The 22,204-nt window shown below is 27.4% G+C and overlaps 1 protein-coding gene across 1 annotated transcript in view; it reads left to right on the forward strand.

Annotated features, from left to right (window-relative positions):
* The window catches only part of LOC107439070 (dihydroxyacetone phosphate acyltransferase), a 36,272-nt gene that overhangs the window by 8,497 nt on the left and 5,571 nt on the right, over window positions 1-22,204 (forward strand). The window contains exons 6-12 of the mRNA XM_016051544.3: window positions 6,871-6,998; window positions 10,007-10,236; window positions 11,699-11,971; window positions 14,261-14,340; window positions 16,630-16,770; window positions 18,159-18,355; window positions 21,167-21,228. Coding sequence (XP_015907030.1) covers window positions 6,871-6,998; window positions 10,007-10,236; window positions 11,699-11,971; window positions 14,261-14,340; window positions 16,630-16,770; window positions 18,159-18,355; window positions 21,167-21,228 — 1,111 coding nt within the window. The remainder of the gene's footprint in view (window positions 1-6,870; window positions 6,999-10,006; window positions 10,237-11,698; window positions 11,972-14,260; window positions 14,341-16,629; window positions 16,771-18,158; window positions 18,356-21,166; window positions 21,229-22,204) is intronic.

Consider the following 22,204-nt stretch of genomic DNA (forward strand, 5'->3'; position numbering starts at 1 on the left):
ACACCACCCCTTTTACATTTATACGACGGTTTTCAAAGGTCCCTGCTCATTATATAAGAAAATAATGATAATTATCATTTGTTTTTTCTTCGCTCTGAAAATAAATAATTCAATTATGCGTCTGCATTTTTCTTAGAATAGCCACAAATTTTTTTTTCTTTAAATAAAAAAAAAAACTCACATTTTGTTTTAGAAAAAAGTTTTTAAGTTAAAAATTTTCACAAATAAACAGTCTCGTTACAAATAAAATGAAATATGTTGCTGAATCCAATGGAATAGTAGTTCATTTTTCTTCCACTTGCAACTTTTTCACCTTTGTTGTTTCTAGGAAGGCATTTTTTCTACTATTTAGTATAGGATGTTATCTGTTACACCCCCCACATTGAAAACCCATTCATCTTCAGGGAAATAATCTTTGCTCAAGCTGAGCTGTTAACTTTACTCCCATGCTGTTATCTAACAAAAGGACACTTGGAATACTGTGGTTGCAGTCAGATAGTATAAATAAAAAGTGATCTGTTGAATGTCCCTAGTAATCAAGCAACCTATTGTGCAGCATGTTATGTCACCAAGAATTTCTTTACACTTTAAAAATTGTATCATTTCTCCCTTACCACCAAAAAACATTTAGTTTTTGGTTAAGTTTTAGCGATAACAAAGATGATGATGTGCCTAACGGTGTTTATTTTTGGTTTCCTTTTTTTAAAAGCCCTTAAAGGTGCTTTTAAAAAGTGCTTAATTTTTCCTTTTCCAAAGTGAGATTTTTTCTTAACCATGTTAATTTTCATTACAAATTATGCAGAAAGACATTGTTCTATTCAACGTTTTCACTAATTCAAGCCCAATTTATTTTTGGATAACCGTCGGTTTGTGGCGTATGAAAACACCAATCGTTTTACATGTTTGATGAAATACTTGCGGATCCGCATGTGTGTATACTGAGCTGGATTCAGTGGGAAGGATTTTTGGCTTCTCGCTCGTAACTCTGTTGCATTTTGCAGGAGATTTTCAGTTTCAGGCTTCATTTTCCATCTTCTGAAATTTAACTGAAAAATCTCTCGTATTTTTGCTGAGTACAGGGACCCACTAAACATTGCTAACTTTTTTCTCTGATAATGATAGAAAATTTTATTTCTCTTGTTAATTTTATCATTGGTGACTCACCAGTTTTCGTCACCGGCAAGCTAATGGCCTTCTCGAGATATTCTATTTATAGATTGGTACCCTAATCTTTGAACTTGACTTGGGGATCATTCACTTAATACGTATTTTTATGTGGGTCCCAAAGCAGTCAAGAATCCCAAAGCTTCATCTCAAAATTTCCATCACCCTTTTATTCATGAAGATTAAGAATTAATTCAGAATTTTAAGCGTAATATTTTTACTGTAATATTATTATACTGTATTATAATTATTATACTATTACTATTAATTATTTACTATAATATTACTACATATGTAATATATACTATTAATTTTTACTATGCACTATACCACCAATTGCATAAAAATTTTGTAAACTTTTATTGTACTTTATTCTTTTTTTTTTGCTTATTACTTTTTATCAATTATTATATTATTACTTTTAAAATTTTCAGTATTAAGTTGTTTTACGAGAACTCAATAATATTTAGAGCCGAAATTTTAAAAAAGTATGAAGTGAGGTTCTTTTAATATTTTAAATGCAGCAAAAATTATGTTTAGTTATATGAAAAAATTCCAAGTTTGTCATTCCTAAAAACTTTAATTCATCTCTTAATGATTTTATTTAAAAACAATTGATACAAAAATTCAATTATCTCAAATTTCTTAAATATTAAGAATGCTGGGAAAAAATGTTGAGCTTCATTACTCATTGTATTTGCATTTCAAAATTATTAAAAAATTTTTTTTTAACATTTCATTAAAGAAATTTAAATACTGAACCAAGTAACTAAGTTTTTTATGTTTAATGTTTGTTATAATTACTTATATGCTGGTTGGCAGAATATGTCTAATGATGTTGATGAATGATGTTTTGAGGGCAATTCAGGGGGCCAAAGAAAAATTTTCGGTCTAAAAAAATTCCTAGAAATTTTTTTATTATTGAAAAATGTATCGCTCTGCAAATTTTTCCTTGTTAAAAAAGCATTAAATGTAAATTTGTGTATTTAGTTTAAATTCCTTAAGTTTGTGAGTGGGATATTTTTATTTCTAACAATTTTTAACAAATGTTAGTTTATTCAAGAATTCTGTTAAATCGAACAATTTATTTTCTTATATAAACTTCACTTTCCAAAAAAATTTTAAAAAATTTATTGTACTAATAGAAAATTTTTAAAAGTTTTGGCAAGATTTCGATCAAAGAAAAAAAAAAAAACTTTGTTCTGAGGAAATATTAGGGATTGAGAATTTTCTGCCCTCCTGCTTATATGTACAGGAATATTTCCAATAAATCATAAATATAATATATTCCCTGATAAGTAAATTAATTATAATTTATGAAAAATATAAATGTTAATAATAATTTTTAAATTAATCAATTCAACCATCAATAATTAGTACAGTTATTACAATAAATTTCCTAATTACATGTTATTTTATTATGTTATAATAGTTTAGTAGGTCAACATTCTAGTTTATACAGCTGATCATCAATCCGAAGAAAATGAAATGAACTTGGAGTACGGGGGGCTTCAAAACTATTTTTTTTTATCCCTTGCTTTGGAAAAAAGAGGAGTTAAAATGAAGTAAATTAAAACTGATTTTACATATAAAGAATAGGATGATTGTTAAAAGTTTTTTTTTATAAGATAATTGTTTTTGTATTTTTACTTTTAATAATTACGCAAATTGGATAAATTGCAATTTGCCGCATTTTTATTTATAATTATTTAATATTTTCTACACCAAAATTTGTGTTTTTGACAGTAATTTTCTAAACAAAAAGAGTTTTAAGTTAAAATATTTCAAGAACATAATTGATGAAACACTTGTAATTTTTCATGTATGTTAATTTAAAAGTATTTTATATTTATAATAGCTAACAATTATACTTACACCAAAATTTTGGGCTTTTGACGATTGTCAAAAACTATGTCAAAAGTTTTTTTTTTTACATGCAAGTTAAAACCTTGATTTATAACTGTCAATTGATAAAAACTTTCAACCCTGCATAATTTTAATTTTTTAAAGTGCTTAAAAATGTTTTTAAGTGCTTGAAAATTGGTTGAAAGGTGCATATTTTTTATTGTAAAATATGGGTACACACCCTGTTACAATTTTTTTCTTTGTATAGCTATAATAAATACCAAACATTATAAATGTTAACATTTATTCTTTAAAAATAATTTTATTCACACTCTCATTGCAATTTATGTAACGTTTTAGAACTTTGAATGATTTTTCACTTGTGCGTCTCTTTCACTTAAGCGCTTTGTTCCCTTAGACCAGTGGTTCCCAAACTTTTTGACCCATGGACCCCTTTTTATAGTCAAAACTTGCCCACGGACCCCTAGTGAAAAACTGCATATATGTACGGTATAAAAATTATAAATGAAAAAAAAAACAAACATTTTGTTGAAGAACTATTTATTGAAATTATATCTTTTGTTTAAAATAAAATAAAAATATTAATCACTTGGATGAACTTGATGAGATTTTAAGAGTGTATTTATATCCGGCTCAATGTTTGTGAGCACTAATTTCTAATCATTTATTTATTATTATTTTTTTTGTGACCAGGTTCATTACGGCACTGAAACTGAGAGAACAATATCCTCTTCCCAAGCTTTGTTTATACAGAAAAAGTTTTGCAACAAACGCAGTTTTACGATTTTAGTTTTGATTAAATTTAATTGTTCATCCTTTAGTTTCAAATTAGTTTCGTTATGTTTGGCAAATGTACTGAAAATACATTTGCTGCAGCTTGTTTTAAGTTAGCCAGAAAACCTCGGTATCTTCCTACCATTGCCGGAGCACCGTCAGCAGCTACAGAAATGATATTAGTCAAGGGTATAACTTTTGATTCAGTCAATAGCGTTTCACCTTTCGTATCGCTTTCCAAACATTTAGCAAATAACAATTCTTGGTAAGAATTTTATTCTTTTACTAATCTTACATAAGCTAAAAGTAAAAGCTTCGTTTCCTGGATAAGTGGACTCCTAAAATTCAGATATTTTTAAGTACTCACATGAAGAATTTTCTAGACACTGAGATATTTTGTCAATCCTTTTTTGTACATTATTATTACTCCATGGAATTCTTTTTACAACGTTGAAATTTGGTTTGTGCAACCCGGTGAGTATTATCTCACTTACAGCTAGTAAAATAAGTTCTTCAATAGTGTGAGGCTTTTCGGACTTTGCAATCATGTAATATATAGAAACATGCGAAACTATGAGAAACATGGAATCCATCGTCACCTCGCTTAGATGTTGTCCCTATAAGTTGTTGCAGTGACAGTGTTTTCGGATATTTTTCTTTGACTATTTGAAAAATAGTTACATCTTTATCTTTTTTGTCTCTATGGATTTTAATCAATTGTTCGTTAAGCTTGGAATGTTTAATTGAATCACTTGTTACAGTTTTATTACATAGAAGACACATAGGAAAAGTACTATTTCCTGGTGAGGAAATAAAGACCTACTTCAAATATTCGACACTGTATTTTCGGCGTTTTTTATTAGACTCATTCATACTGTTATCTTTTAAAAAGGGAACAAAAGGTATGAGAAAATTTGTAAATCAACTGTTTAATTTGTAACAAACCACTGTTAATAATTTTAAGCACCCACCTTTATTTATAGTTTACTTAGAACGCAAAAATTGCTACGATTTTATTTATCTTAATTTCCATAATAATAAAAACCAATCACAATTTTATTATTTTATATTAAACCTCATGCGGACCCCCTGACATAGTTCAGGGACCCCTAAATCAGTTTTTATTTTTCAAGGACCCCCTGAATGGTACCACGGACCCCTGAGGGTCCATATGGACCACTTTGGAAAACACTGCCTTAGACCGATGAATAAGTGATAATTCACTATTCAAAATTTTCCATACAAATCTTTATAATCTTGAGTTTAATTGCTAATGTGAGTCTGTGTTCTTTAAATAAATCTATGTGATGAGTAATTTTTAATGTTTACGTATTGTTCTTTTGTAAAATATATTTGTAAAATAAATTATTGTGAGTAAATGTAAAGGTCATATGGTCTCTAAAATTTAAAATATAACAGACTACTGTGTATTCCATGTTATGCTAGTTTTAAAAATTATTTAAAAAATGCAACAAAAAGAACAAATTATAATTGAAAGTTACTATGTTTTTTAGTCTTATTAAATATTACATTATGTATACTACAGTCAAAATCATAAATANCTTACTGAAGGTTAGAATTGAAATGAAAAGGCCTCCTTAGGTATTCTTTGGCCAAGCTACAGTCAAAATCATAAATAGGAATGAAGTGCTTTTTTGAATTTTATTTTTCAATTTATTTATTTTTTTCTACTGTCAGCGTAAACAAATTTTCATTGCATTTGTTGATGATTTCGAAATACAATACTTATGAGAAAGAAGCATTGAAAAATATTCAAAATTCATTTAAAATATTCTGAATTTTACATGGATTAAATCATTAGTACTAAAACAAAGCTCTACTTCACTATTTCATAAGTAGCACATTTTTAGACCTGATAAACCCATTATTTTGAAATATTTTTTATTTATGTCCTATATTTTTTATGCTCCTTTAAGTTAAAATTTGTATTTGTTCAATTTAAAAAAAAAATACATAATTTTAAGTGGATTGAAAAAAAGCAATTGCAAATTGAATGCTGCTAAGTAATGATACAGTAGGGAACCGATTATCGGGAACGATCGGGACCATCGCTATTCCGGATAACCGATTTTTCCGGTTTTCTGAATCGCTACAAAAAGCCGTTTTTTTATTGTTAAACACAACTAAAAAAAAATTTTTTTTTTGGAAATAATCTTAAAAATAAGAAAAAACGATGGAGTAATGCACTAATGATTATTTCCAAAATGATGGTAAGGTAAACATCTTTAAAAAAAGAACGAAAAATCCTAAAATCTAATGAGGAAAAAATTTTTTTTTTAAAAAATGGCGGGAAAATTTATCGAATTTTGTTCCGGCTTTTTGGTTTTCTGATTTCCGGATAACGGGTTCTGTACTGTAATAAAAAATGCTGAAGTATAACATTTGTCATGCATACTAACAAACAAAACGAATTACATGCATTAATATAACACATGCATTAATTAAGCATTTTAATATAAAATTTTTGTTCGCAGCTTAACACTTAAGTTAAATTGTTAAGTTGCATGCATTTAATTGAAATGTAAAGTAATGTGTAAGCATATTCAAAATCTTCAAATAATATTTTTTATCATGTTGAAGGAAGGTAGGTATTTTTGAATTGTTTATTGTTCAATTGTTTATAGAAATTAAACAATTTTGCACTTGAGTACTGAATATCTCTATAAATACTAGTGCTAATGCAAATCAATACTTTTGCATTTTAATTAGATATACTTTAAATTTTATTTAAAAAAAATTAAGAATAGGAGAAGTGAAGATAATTTGTTTAAGTGTATTTCAAAATATGTAACACAATGAAAACTTTCTAAACTTACATTAAAGGTACTAATTTAACCTGCTTAACTCGTCACCTCACTGTAATGTATCTTTATTTGAGAGCAAATGTATCCTATCCAAAGAAAACAATGTTTTCAACCTAAAGACTATTGTTTCATTGATGGCATTGGGATATAGGGTAGTAAATTTTTTAATTAGAATCTTTCAATTGTAAATGTTTTAACACATCCATCTGAATCATGTAGCTGAATGTTTTTTTTTTTGTAGGGTTTAATTAAAGCCAGAAAAGTGATGTCTGATTATTTTGGAAATGTTTATGTGAAGTTTGGGGATCCTCTATCCCTCAGAGAGCACTTTTCTCTCTATGACAGAAGTATTCATAACCTCCATCCAAGGTATGCCTTCTTATTAGTTAAGTAGTTACACAGAAGAGCAGTTGCAATCTTGTTTACCACATCATAAGGAACTGCAATAGGTGTGCACTTTTATTTATCAAAATTATCTTTTAAAGTTCATTTTGTGTTTTGCGATAATTATTGTTGGAAATGAGCCAGAAACAGCTGCTTTGTCATAGTTGATTGCCAAATAATGAAATTACAATAAAGTAGATATTCCAAGGTCCATTGGAATGCGATTTTCTACACAAATAATTACAAGAAAACATGAGATAAACAAAAGTAACGTTTCAAATGTAAACAGCCACTGTTTTTTTATTGGCATTTTTCCATCCTTATGATGTGTTCTACTTCCCGTCAAAGTTTGTAACTGATGTACTGAATCACCCTGTATATGTTTTTTATAAAATGTTCACTAAATATTAATACAGTCGGACCTCTATTTAACGAAGTCGCTAAATCCTGATAATAAGTTTGTTAAATGGAAAATTCATTAAATGGAAAATTACCTTTTGAAATGCTAAAACAGCACAAAACAAGTTTTAAATTCATAAACACTAGACATAATTAAAATAGCAATTGATACACATTTATCTTGTACACTAGTATCTACTGTTTATTTTATATTTCTTAACCATAAAAGAAATCAGCATGGAAAGTAAGAATAGAGCAAAACATTATCCAGTGTTACACTTTCATGCCACATACATTTTCAACTAAAAAAAGATAAATTAATGTATAAAATTATAGCTGCTTTTATATAAAAGTAATTTTAAACGTATATTACCACATACGTTCTTAAGTTTAATTGCTACTGATAAAATCCATTAATTTTGTCTGAGTTTTTCGTTTGAAATGCAAACANGCAAACAAAAATGGATTTTACAGCTTTCTTTAATAATTAAGTGGCTGCGAAAATCAATTCAAGGTCATTTCCCCCATAAAATGCATTAACAAGTTTGAAATGTTCTGAAATATTTTGGGAAATAGGGAAAGTGAATCTCGAAGTAAAGTTTGTTAAGCAGAAAATTCACTTCACTGTTTGGAAGTTATTTTACAAAGAAATTTCCAAAATGTTCTTGGTTCCTCGAAAAAAATTGCAAAATAGAGAAATTCGCAAAAGGGAAGTTCATTAAATAGTGGTCCGACTGTATTTGTTATAAAATATAGCTTAATTATTTGAGTTTGTTATAAAGTAGAAATTAAATACTTAAATTTACTACTCGTTATTCATCTGGGCCCGTGCTAAGCATCTGCCACCTCGCCGATGGCAATAAAATCGAATAATAATGTGTTTTGAAGAAAGTATTGGTGTAAATGAATTTTTCTAAACATATCAGTATTTTTTATTCGGTTACAGTAATTTTCGACAGATGAGCCGCATAATCAATTAGAATTGGGTTCAAATAATATAAGTCTGAGAAAACTGCCGTAAAGGAATTTTCTCTGGTAAAAAAATTAATCACAAATTTTTAAGATTTGCATTTGGCGAAAACTTCAGATATTTCGGTAATTTACTGGCTAATAATTTGAAATCCTAAGCGTGGGCCCTGATTAATGATGTATTAAAATGTTGTATAGTTTAAACTACAGGGATGTGATTCTTTCGCGGATTTCCGCTTTTTTTCTGATTTTTCCATTTTTTCCGCTAATTTCCGCGGAATATTTTTTTTGAACAAGTTAAAATATTTTATGAAGAATTTAATATTCAGCAGAGTGAAAGTATTGAAGTCCTCATTCCTCCCTCTGAAGTTTCGCTAAAAATCATTTCCTTGGGATAAAACTGACCTTTATACAGGGATGAGATTTTTTCGCTTTTACCTCTCGAATTTCAGCCTTTTTATCAATAATTCCAATTCTCTAAAAGTTTGGTTTTTTTTTATAAATATCCCGCTTTTTTTTTTGAAAATTCAAATAAAATAATTATATTTATTTACGATTTTCAAAGATAAACAGAAAATTCAAACTACGTCCTAGCTGCTAACTCTTTATATCTATTTTCTCCGCTATATGCTATTATTCTAGCAATATCTATTTTCTCCGCTTATACGTACAGAAAATAAGATTTTCCGTATTTTTATCCGCCCGCCGGTTAGCTCGTATTTTCGCAATTCAGACGTCGCTGCTTCCTGTATTCTGGCGTAAAAGTAAACGAGAAAAAAAATACAGGTGGATTTGCTGTGAAAATATTTATTTGCTCATTCAATTAATCTTGCACATTTTTATTTATTATGTCTAAGCAAAAACAATACAAACAAGCCTTTTAGAAATCTCAAGTTCAGACTCTGCAAATATCTCGATTCATATTCACGGGATTTTAATATCAAACATCGATTTTCGCATTTACCTGATTTAAAAGTTGAACGCTGCAATTCTTATTCAGGCGATTTAAATATTGTACATTGCGATTTTTATTTACGAGATTTAAAAATCCTATATTGCGATTTGTATTTACGTGCTTTTAAAACCCTATGTAGTTATTCGTATTCACGCGATCTTAAAATCCAATGCCGTGATTCGTTTTTGCGGTTGTAATATCAAACATTGATTTTCGTATTTATACGTGCTTTAAAAATTAGACATTGGGATTCCTATTCGCGCAATTTTAAATTATGCATCGTGATTCGTATTAATGTGATCTAAAAATTACGCATCATGATTTGCATTTTTGCATTTTTTAAATTCAATATAGAGTTTCATATTCACGGGATTTAAAAGTCTCATATCGGGATTCATATTCTCTCAATTTAAAATCAGGCATGTGATTCATACTCATACAATTTTAAAATTTATCATCGGGATTTATAATCACATCGTTTACAAGTTTAAAAATCGCATTTTTTTGTCAAATTTTTGTGTATATATATATATATATATATTGTATATTCATTCTTGTATTTCCTCTTTTTTACTTTCTGACTACTCTCATCCCTGAAACTAATAAAATGTAGTGTAGTACTAAAATTGTCATTTTTTGTGTATACTTATGTATATTTTATTTTAAATAGGAGTTTATCTGTACCAGTTAAAAAAGAACAAACGCTGTGTGGAGATTTAGCAAATGTCATCATACGTTCGCATCAATCTAACTTAATTATTTCACCTTTTCCCATTATATGCCTCGTTATAGGCCAACCTGAGGTGACAAAATATGGTGGGATTCTCTTTGATACTCTTCTAGATTATACCCTTTGGATGCAAGATCTTTTAAAAAGGAGTGGTACCTATATTCACACGGGTAAGTGTTTCTATAACATTTCTTATGACATGCTATTATTGTATTTGTTTATTTTGTTTAACAAACATCTTTGATTTTCCTATTATATTTTAAACAACGCTATTTAAATTTTACCTTTCTTTATAAAAGTGTTGGCAGCAAAAAACATTGGCTCTGCAACTAATCAGGTCTGTTAGTTGACAATATTTAGACTTAACTGTTTACACATAGTGATGTTTTACAATTAGTGATGTTTTATTCATTTATCATTCCAATAGCCTTTGAACAAGCAATTGGAGTATATTAGAAACTTTGATCTGCGAAGCCCATAGTTTAACTATTTGAAATATTGATGCTAATTTTAATAAAATATTTAATTTTTAAATTGCAGTAATATTTTTTTATCCAAGGTTTTTTTACACTTTTTTTATAACCAAGTTTCGTATTTTTTGCATATTTAAGTCTATATAATGGTTGTCTTGATTAGGAATTCAATAATAAATTAACATTTAACAGGAGACCATTTACTAATTTACATATGTAATATGATTTTATGTAACTGATTCTTTTCTACTTTGTTCACAAAATTTCTTTATTATAAGGTAGAATTAAATAGTATTGAAAACATATTTTTGACATTAAGACTAGTTAAAAATCAAAAAAAAAAAAAAATTCAGTTCTCTTTTTGTATTTTTATTTTTTTTAAAATTTTCTTTTTTTACTTCTAATAAATTAAGTAAATTTTTATAGTCCCCCCCTCTTTTTATTGTCATAATTATTTTAAAGGTCTCGATTCTGATATCTAAGGCATAATAAATCATCCTAATTATTGATGTTTACATTTATGTTTTAAATCAATTATTTCCCTTTTTAGATAATAAGATTATTTAAATTTTTAGTTTAAATCTTAACATTGATATGTTGAATTTTCTTTTCTTGCTATTGCTTAAATTTTTTTAAAGTCTTTGAAAGAAATCCATTTTAGTTTAAATATCATTTCATTTTTATTTTTGAAATTTTTTTTAAACTTTTTCTTTATACAGGTTACAGGCTACAAAACTTAAAAACTAACCATCTAGTAATCCTCTGTATGTCAAGTAAAAAATAAATATTTAAATATTAAAATATAATTAAATAATTTATTTTTACCTAATATATAAATAATTTATTTTTATTGAAAATTGCGAAAATTGTTTCATGTTTCGAAGTCTAGTTTAATTCATTCAAAAGTCATAAAATACCTTTTATTACGATCCATCTTTTCTTAATATCAAAATCAAATTCTCCTTGTTATGCTTTAACAGGAAATATTTTTGAAATTGAAATTTTTTAATTTAAAATCAAAAATTTAGGAAAAGCTTAGGTGCTTGCCATCAAAGTCATTTAACGTTTTATTTAATCTGTTTATTATGAAGGTTCCAAAATACTAATTTTATAGCATAATGCTTCATTCGGCTTCTTTTAATCGTGATTTCTTTTGTAGGGGAAAAAAGTTTATACCATTCTGTGTCTGAGCAGCTTGAACTTCATTCTAACATTCTTCAGGTGACCAATTCATTCATCTCACTCAAAGAGGGTGTTGTCCAGTGTCCGTCACCCACATCCAGTATATCACGACTCACTGACGCCAGCATCAGGTCTGCTATTCCGGCAATGTTTGCCTATCATTATGGCAACCAAGCCCTACAGCTATTGGTCAATATTTGCATGGTTTGTCTAGCCGTGATGTGTGATGAACAGAATGTTCATTTAAAAGGTAGCATTTTATTGATACTGTTGTGTGTATTGCCTCTATATAGAAATGGGTTCAACCGAATTTTTATACTGTTAATGGGTCCTCATTAAATTACACATTCCTAGAAAAGCATGAAATATTCTTTCTTCTCATGAATGAATGTGTGTTTAAATTTCTTTGATACCATTACGATTGAAAGTTCGAGATGCGTTCTTTTATGTTGTAGTAAATGTGTAAAAACGGAAATATTTTTTTTATCTAAAGTACACAATGATTTTACTTTAAAAAAAAACCTTCAAAAATTTATCAGGCTTTAGTTATCCCTTCATAGAGTTTGCTTTTTCAGGTTAAGAGAAGATTGTGATGCGTCCCCTTAGAGATTCTCCTTTTTTAAAAAAAATAAATGTTTGGTCTAAAAAACTGTTAAGTATGGGGGGGGGGGGAATTGTGTCATGATTAGAACAAAAATTGTATTTGTACATTACAAGAATTATAAAAAACTAGTATGTCTCTAATTATATATAAAAATGTAATGGTGGTGTTGCAATATTCGTACATTTTTAGTGGCCGAAAATCACGATAGGGTCCAGTTTTTCCACTTTAATTTTCATATACTTTTTGTTGTTATCAGAATGAAATTAATAAAAATCATATATTTGTTGTTTTCCTCTAAAATATTTTTATATCCCTAATTTAAATACAATATTTATTTTTCTAATACTGTTACGCTTTATTGTTTTCTGAATAACAAGTTTTAAACTAAAAGAATTTTTCTTTATAACAACGTAATTCTATGATATTACCTTATTATGCTACATTTTATGATTAGCATAGTTGAATGGGTGTTTAAACTAAACTGTTTTGTGATTATTATTTTTTGGTGTAAATTCCATTAATATGCTATTATAAATTACTGTTGAAGAGATTTATTTCATGATTTAGGACTTAATGATCCACTTGATCAAATTTTATTCAATATATCAGCCTGTCTAGTAACAAAAATATCAAATTACAGTTATAAATTTACCAAATTTGCTATAACAATCAACCTTTTAATTTAAAAAAAAAATTATTATTAAGCTAAACTATTAATATTCATTAATTGATCTTAATAGTATCACAAGGAAAATATAGTCAAACGAGACATTTCATACTTTTTTCCAAGCAAATTTGACTCAAAATAAGCATTAATTAAAAAAAAAATAAAATAATAATTTAGTTGTGGAAAGCGGGCCATAAACGTCAGCAAGCAGAAATTTTAAGTGCATATGCTTTAAGTGAATAATTTAAATTAAAAGAAAAAAAAAACTATTTTTGTGCTTGGAAGCAACTATTATAGCGGAGCAATCATCGGGGTTGGTGAGAAACAAACTATGAGCTTAGATCCCTAGTTACATTAAAAAACTTAAATTACATATGAACATAATGAAATTAATTTGACATGACTTTTGGTACTTACAACATATTTGGTTTCGCTTTTTTAAGATCTTAGTTAATTCTTTTAACTGAAAATGCCTAGTTTCATTTTTTTATCTTATTATTTGTTAACATTTTTATAATTTTTTATTATATTTTTAAATCTCGTTTATTTATTAACAGTAACAACAAGGGCAAGAAGTGCAATGACCACAGGCAACATATTATTAGCACTTTCAGTATATTTTATTCTATCTGGCTCATTGAACCAACAAGACGTTTTAATATTCTTTTCTTTTTTTTTTAAACCAATATCTCTAAGGATTCTTCAGTTTGTTAAAATTGACACTTAAAACATTTTTAAGGGGAGGGATTTGGATTTTTGTTATTTGTGATATTTTTTATTTTAAGTTATAACTATTTAATTAAAGAATTACAGAAAGGCCTCCAAAAAATACATTTGTAAATCAAAAAGTACTAAAAAGCTGTATTTTCTATAAAAAATTCTCTCAGCCTTAAAAAACTTGGATGAATCTGGAAAGAAAATATCAAGATAAATTAAAGCTACTTTTCTGTAGAATCTTGTTTCAAACATAAGTGCATGCGAAAAAAAGTAATATATTATAGTAATATGTTTATGCTTTCATCATATTTTTTTACATAATTAATTTGTGTTTATACTATCAGTTTAGTGAAAAAATAAAAAGAATATAACTCTTCTATGATTTAAAAACTATTATTTTAACATAAACATTAGGATAAAACCACAGTTTTGTATTTTAAATTTATGGTTTAAAAATTAATAATCATAGAAGTGTTTCTTACTTTTTATTTGGAATTTTGAAATTTTTTGTTTTGTTTTTATTTTATAATTTTGGTTTTCAATTTTCACAGGTGATGTCTTCTTGAAATATGAAATTTTAAGAAAATTACTTCGTCGTGAATTTGTGTTTAGTAGAATGTCATCAGAAGAGGTATTTTTCTAATCTAAGTGTTTATATTTGTCATCAGTATTTTTTTAGTGATTTCTAGATTTCTTAATTTTAAAATTTATTGTTTATTTTATGATAAAATTTCATTTAAATTTACTAATAGCCTTTTTTTGGCATTTTTTTTGCTATTTAAAAGCAAAATGACTATTTTCTTTTGTACACACTTATTAATTTGGGTATTAAATTCAAAGCAATCTTTCTACAAATTTCTTTTATGCTGATTATTAATCATTACTCAATAAGCTATATTGAAGCTAATTTTATTGTTTGAAAAAAAAATTTATTTCTGAAATATTAATTAAATATTTCATGTTGCTTTTTCAGTGAATTTTTGGTAAGTTCTCCTTCTATTTCACTAAAAAGAGTCAAAAATTTCATCATCTTAATGTCTTTCAATGATGAATAACGATTGCAATCAGAATTTTTAACATATCAGAACAGTCCCTTAGCTGTTCCCATGTTAAACAGTTTCCCTTTCTAGAATTATTTAAAATGCATATTTAAATATAGTATGAGCTAGAAGAAATAAATTTTGAAAAGTAGTTCATTATTGCATTTCCATTACTTTTTTTAAATTTAATAATCCATTTTTTCCACGATCCATCTGTTCCAAAATAATTATGCTGCTGATCCATCCCTGACAGTGTCACATGAACAAATTAGTAAGGCATTAGTATAAGTCTTGTCATCGTTAAAATAAAATATGTAAAAATGACTGAATCAGAGAATAATATTTTTAAAACATTGTGCGTAAAACTCATTTCCTCCCCAGAAACCCTCTGGTTTATCACATATGTAATATTTTTGTTTTGTCATAGGAGTATATTTTTATTTGTATCACCTTATTGCAGATGGTGTTCTATGTGTTTTAATCGTATGATTGTATAGTATGATATAATGTGTTTTAATAGATGAAGTATAATGTGTTTTATTTAATTTGTAATGAATTGCATTGATTTAATCTTGCTGCTTTTAATATGGTATTATTTTTGAATTATTTCATCACTCTTAATTAGTATTATTTTTGAATTAAAGATTAATCGTTAATTAGTTGAGTAAAATAATGTTACTACCTCTTTATGTTATTCATGTGATCAATTTTGAGTCATTATGTTCTGAACTTAACTATATTTAAATATCTTGTTTTTACAATACATTGTTCAAAAAATTTTTTAAGCAATTGTTTATTAGAATAATTATATATTTTTTTAATGATTGATATTTACCTGGATTAATTATTAATTTAATTATTTAATGTTTTACTATTTTATTCATTATATAAGCAGTTACCCTTTTAAGCTGCTTTCTCACGGAAATTCCATGGGCATGGGAAGGACCTTCACTAATCTTTTGTATTTGGAATTTCTTACCTCCTCAAGTCTTTAAACTCACTGTCAACACCTGAAATGCTGTTACCTTCAGTTAACTTGATCCTTTTGTCAGTAAAACTCGAAAATCTCTAGAACATTCAATTTGTAGTTGACGTCTCCTAATCTTTTAACCCCTTTTTAAACTTTTTTTTTTTTTTTTTTTTTTTTTTTTTTTTTTTTTTTCNTACCTGATTTCGATTCGGCACATGGTTGCTCCTTTGCCAAGCAGTGTTGTATTCCTTGCCAATTTTAAGAAGCAATGTTTTTCCTACAATCTTGTCACACTGTATTTTTTTTGTTTNTTTTTTTTTTTTTTTTTTTTTTTTTTTTTTTTTTTTTTTTTGGTGATGCTATATATTTTTTGCAAGAACTTATCTGACAACATAGTTGCTGTGCTTCAGAAATAATGTTTTGTGGCTATAAAAAATTTGTGTTGTGTGAATCATATGTTTAAGAAATAAAATGGATAGCTTTTTTTGCAGAGTTGTGATCACTTTTATTTAATGATTATGTTAGATATTTGCTGTGGGTGAGTAAAGACCTTTCTTTTTATTAAATAAGAATGTATTTTTTTTCCAGCGAGGACTCAGGTTTTGCAATTACTACCATTACTGATTGTGATTTTAAAATCCTAACCTTTTTTAATCTTTTCTCTCAGTTAATTATTATTTTGTAAGTTAAATTTGAATAGCTTTTGCTACTCAACACCTTCCTCACATTATTGACTTGGAAGACTTTTTTCTAAATGAATTAAAATTTGATATCAAGTTTTAATATTTTTTATAACAGTACTAATAGAAGTTAATGAATGTTTTTTGAATAATAACTTTAAATTTTGTTTGAAGTTTTTACTAATAAATTTACTGATTAGTTGTGTCTAATTTTGAGTCTCTATTTCTAGGATTTTTTAAACGCTCTTGATTCACTCGAAAAAGAAAACATCATTTCAATCGAGGCTTTGAAACTTATACCAGTGGAGTCTAATGTTCACAAAATTCAATTTTTGAGTTCTTTAATAGTCCATTTCCTTCAAACCTATCATGTAAGTGTGTCTCTCAAATTTTATCTTCAATTTGATTTTCCTTTTCTTTCTGAAATTATCTATATTCTATGTGATATTATTGAAGTAATTTTTAGTCTGCAATGTTAATCATAGTCCAGATATCTTCTAAATTATTCGCATCATCGCCTGCTATTTGTATTGTCAATCCACTGCTGCTAAAAGTAGGGTATCTGTGTTCGTGGATGGATTCTGACCTTGATCAAAATGGGTCACGATTTTCAGTGATAAATACTAAAAATTCATGTAAACTCCCAATTCATCATGTATTTTTGGCTATTGAAGGCCTTAATAATGTCACACAATTTAAAAATCCTGTATTGAAATTTTTATTCACATGCACGACCCCAAGTCAGGGGCCCCTGATTTTATATCTAGTTATATTAAAATTATATTTTTTACATTGAAGTGAAAAATTAACTCAACTAAAATATTTGAACCTGATAAATATAAATTTTTTTTGTAAAACCTAATTTTAAAAATTATTTCATTTTGAGAAATTTTGAAGTTTGTCAGGATTCCACTCCCACACATCTGAATGACTCCTATAGTGGAGGAGGAAAGAGTTAAATGAGAAGAACCTTTTTGGAAGAAATGAAATTCATTATGGACATGATACTGATAGATTGTAGGTAAAGGAGAAGGGAGCTATGGGGCTCTTGAGATAAAAAGTTGGACTTTGTTTTTATTTGATTTAAATATTTGTATATTTGTAAAATTGAGCGTAATAACATAGAATCTAAAATAAATATATAATGCTATAAGTCCTCATCATCATTCTGAGTGTTTCAAAGGACGAACTGTATATAAAACCGTTCTACAAAGAATGGTTGTCACAATTTAGTTTTTTTTTTTTTAAATCTTTGAAATGTTTTATTTATATATATACAGTAATTTGATAACTCATGGAATGATGTTTTTTTTAAAATTAAATTAATAAAATCCCTAGAATTGACCTTAACAGCCATGTTCTAATTTGTATGTTTGTTATTACTAATTACTAATTGCTGAGTTTTTTCCCCCATTTTTTTAATAGTTTAATCCTTTTTTAAAGAACTCTCTACCATAAAAATCTTTATGAACCTTATCATGTAAGCGTTTTGTTTGACACTTTGTATACTACATATTAGAAAATTTTTAGTGGAGTTAAAATTTATAATGCTTCTATTTACATTTTATATAAATTTTCAATTGCTTAAAAAAAAGTGTCTATAATTTTTTATTTCCTAAATTTCTCTCACTCTCTCATGTTAGAAATTATTGTCAAATGGTATGTTCAAGTAAGGAATAATATTAAAAATGGTTAAATTTGATACTTTTTTAATCAATGTGTAGAATGCAGTTTAATTGATTTTTGTTGAATCTTTTAGGTTGTTACTCAACATTTATTCCAAATTGAGAATAAAATAAATTCCGACCTAAAGAAACTTTCCCTGGAGTGTCAGAGTGAGATTGAAAATGCAATCATTCATGGCTCTCTCACTGATTATAGATGTCTCTCATTAGATATTGTAAATAACTGCATCACTTTTCTCATTAATGAAGGAGCATTGTCCAAAATTTCTGAGTAAGTCACTCACTTCTTTCTTCAATAATTAATCTTTATTGGATTAACCATCATTAATAATTGTTTCATTTTGATTATAAGGCAAATGACATCAATGCGTTATATATTGAGGGCCTATTCTTGGAGGAAAACAAAGACTTAAATTGAAAAATAATATCATCTTCGAGAGAACTCTCAAAATTCGTAAAAACTCAATATAGTCTGAGGATAATAGTGTTAAAGAATTTTACAGCTTCCATCATTTCAACAGACAAATTCACACCGCAACAATTATCCATGTTTTCACAATTAAGCTATTAGATATACTAAATGTAGGTTTGTATTAACATGTTTTTGAAAACAAATGATAATCTAATTATGAATATAGTGAAAGAAATTAAAATAAAATTGTAGAATGAAATAAAAATAGTCAAGAATTGCGGATATGCAACTGAAACATCTTATTTTGCTATTTTCTTTAAAACCTGAAAAAAGTTTTATTAACAATAAAACTTGTGATCTTTTTATATCTCCACTACTCATATTTACATGGGAAAAAATATGCTATTTACTTAAAAATTCCTTATTAATTAATTCCTTATTAAAAATTAGCCTAGTTTTTAAAAAAATTTTCCAATTTTTAGTTTGGTGAATTTTACATATAATTTATTTGCTAAAAATGCCAATCAGCACAGTAATTTAAATGTATTATTTTAGTCAGAACTAATGCATTTGAACGATAAATTTTAAAGTTTTAGAAAGTAGGCTCAAAGGATGCTGTGCAGAAGGTTGATAAATCTCCCTCAAAGTTTTTAAACTACAGAAAAACAAGTGATGCAAATAAATGTCCCTACTCTTAATTATTAGTGAACATCTAATCAGTCCCTTTCTGTCTCTCTCTCTATATATATATGTTGGGTTGGAGGGAAAGTTCTGTCGTATTTTAAATAGGCAGGTGATTTTTCTTGTAAATAAAAAAAAAACACCTGCCTAATGAGTCAATCAGATTTTTTTTTTGTTTTTTTAGCTGCTGTATAATATAAAAGATGCCCTTTTTTACCCTTCATTTACTTGTGATATTTAAAGTGAAAACATGTCAGTAGGTAAAGTGCATTTATGACACTGCATTTTATATGAATTCTAAAAAGGAAGCAATGCATCGGTTGCATGTAAAAATTTATGTACGGTATTTGAAAAACATTGTAAATGTTCAAATAATCAAAGATGGTTTAGCAAATTTCGTTTCGGGGATCTGAGCCTCAAAGAAAGTGATCGATCTGGACGACCATCCAAGTTCGATAATGCTGCTTTTCGATCCACGGTGGAAGATAATCCACATTTAACAAGTCGAGAAATTGCAGAAGAGTTTAGCATTCATCATACAACTGTTGGAGATCGCATTAAATCTCTTGGATTTGTGTTAAAGCAAAGTGTTTGGGTTCCACATGAATTAACGGAAAAGAATTTGTCTGATCGTGTAAGAATGATCATCACATCTGATTAGACACAATGTGGAGCCATTTTTGGACAGGCTGGTTACTGGAGATGAAAAGTGGATTCTTTACGAGAATATTAAAAGAAAAAAATCTTACTGCAAACCAGGAACATCATCAGCAACAGTTGCCATAAATCCATCAACGAAAAGTAATGCTTTGTTCGTGGTGGGACAGGAAAGGTCCAGTGTACTACGAGTTGCTGAAACAGGGAAAAACCATCAACGTGGATCTATACTGCAATCAGCTGGATAAATTGAATGCAGCTATCAAAGAAAAAGGCCAGCATTAGGCTACTAAAAGCAACTATTTTGTTCATTTTTTTCTGTGGCAGCCCTGCAATGGTGACACTACAAAAACTGAATGCGTTAGGATGGGAAATCCTTAGTCATCCACCGTATTCACCTGACATTGCACCATCTGATTATTACCTGTTCAGATCTCTGCAAAATTATCTAAGGGGAAAAAATTCAAGTCTTTTGAAAATGTTTCTAAGGCGGTTGCTGACTATTTTAACTCCTAGGACGAGAACTTCTACAGAACAGGAATTCACAGGTTACTTGAAAGATGGCAACAGGTTGTAACAAATAACAGAGCATATATAATTGATTAATATTAAACACATATTTTTATAAATGAATTCAAATATTTTCTTTAAAATACGACAGAACTTTCCAGCCCGATATATAGTTAAAAAATACTCAGTGATTGTAAATTAACTTTGCTGACGTATTACCTTCTAAAGAGTTATACTATTTCAATGATCAGAAAAAAATTATAAATAAAGAGGCAAAAGTATGAAATTTTCAAATTGCATCACTCTTTTTAATTGTAGCATACTCTATAATAATAAAAAGAAAACAACTCATAAATGGATTTGGGACACTATTTTTAAAACAAGAAATTATGATGTTAGGCCTTTTTCAAACATTACCCTTTTTCATGCCCATTTGAGAAGATACAATAAAAAGCATTTTGCAAATTTTTGAAATTTCCACCCTTATATGTATGTAATTTTTTCACTGTAACTGTAAGAGCTGCTCACACTATATCTACATACATAATTTTATTCCATTCACTCAAAGTAAATGCTTTCTAGAGTATCTTATTTTGGTAGAATTATTTTATAATTACCCTGTACATTATTTTTCAGGTTTAATAAAATTCATGTTCACGTATAGTATATTTTAATGACTGACCCTTTCAAAGAAATTGACATGATATTTTTAAATGATTAAACATTGTTTGTTTGCATAATTCAACACACTTTACTAATATTTTGCTAAAATTAATAAGTCTTTCATAATATTTTAAATTAATCCTTTTTGTTTTGCAACAGGAACAACAAAGTCATCATGGCTTCTTGCCATTCCACCATTGCAAACATCTTAATGGATTTAGGTAAGCTGTTTCATATTTAATAAATTTAAAAATATTATTAATCATTAATTTTGATTTTTTTTAAAACTCAGTATGAATAGATTGTTCTTAGTATCACAGCAAGAATGTGAAATTTAGCATTTTTTTAAAAATTTAATATAGTTTAGTGAAATTGTATGGTAGATTGATTTGGGTATTAGTTGTATCATTATTATTTGATCAAATAATGGGTGTCAATTCTAACATTTGAAGGAATAAAGTGGGTCGGTTAATGCTTATTACATTTTTCTTTTTTTCAATTTTAGTTTCATTTTTTACTGTATTACACAGAGAAACTTGCATCAGAAAACTGTATATGCAGATTTTGTATATATTTATCCTAAAGTTTGTATGTTTTATAAGTTTTAATGAATGAATGTTATCTGCAATAAATGTGAAATCAGTATTTTATATGTTATTTAAAAATCAATCTTCATCACTGTATTACTTATAATTTCTTTCATTAGTCTTGTATAAATCCTTAAAATAAAGGTCTCTAGGTGAAAAGCCGGCTTAAAACCCGGTCCTTGGAAGACAAAGCATTTACTTGTGTAATTTGTTTGAAAAACTTTTCAAAAGTAAGGGTCAGAATGAACACTCCTTAAAATGCAGGTTTCCAAATCCAAAGAACTTTTTAATTGCCATTCATTTTGTATTTTCATGCTCTCCCCATTTAGTTTACGTTGATGACAAATTAAAGGTTCTAAATGTGATTTTCATGAGTAGGTCAACTCTTCTGAAATAGTGAAATATTTTGCTTTAAAACTTTCACTTAATTTAAAAATACATTATTTTTCTATTTTATGTATAAACATTTACTTTTTAAAATGTGAAGTGGTTTCTTCCAACATGCTTCATGTAACTAATAAATGTTATTTAATGTGTGCTATAAGAGTTATGTTTTCTATCATTTTTTAATATTATAATTTGACTTTTATTATCATTAATTTTCAAAATG

This window comes from Parasteatoda tepidariorum, chromosome 10 (genome assembly GCF_043381705.1).
Source record: "Parasteatoda tepidariorum isolate YZ-2023 chromosome 10, CAS_Ptep_4.0, whole genome shotgun sequence".
Classification (NCBI taxonomy): Eukaryota; Metazoa; Arthropoda; class Arachnida; order Araneae; family Theridiidae; genus Parasteatoda; species Parasteatoda tepidariorum.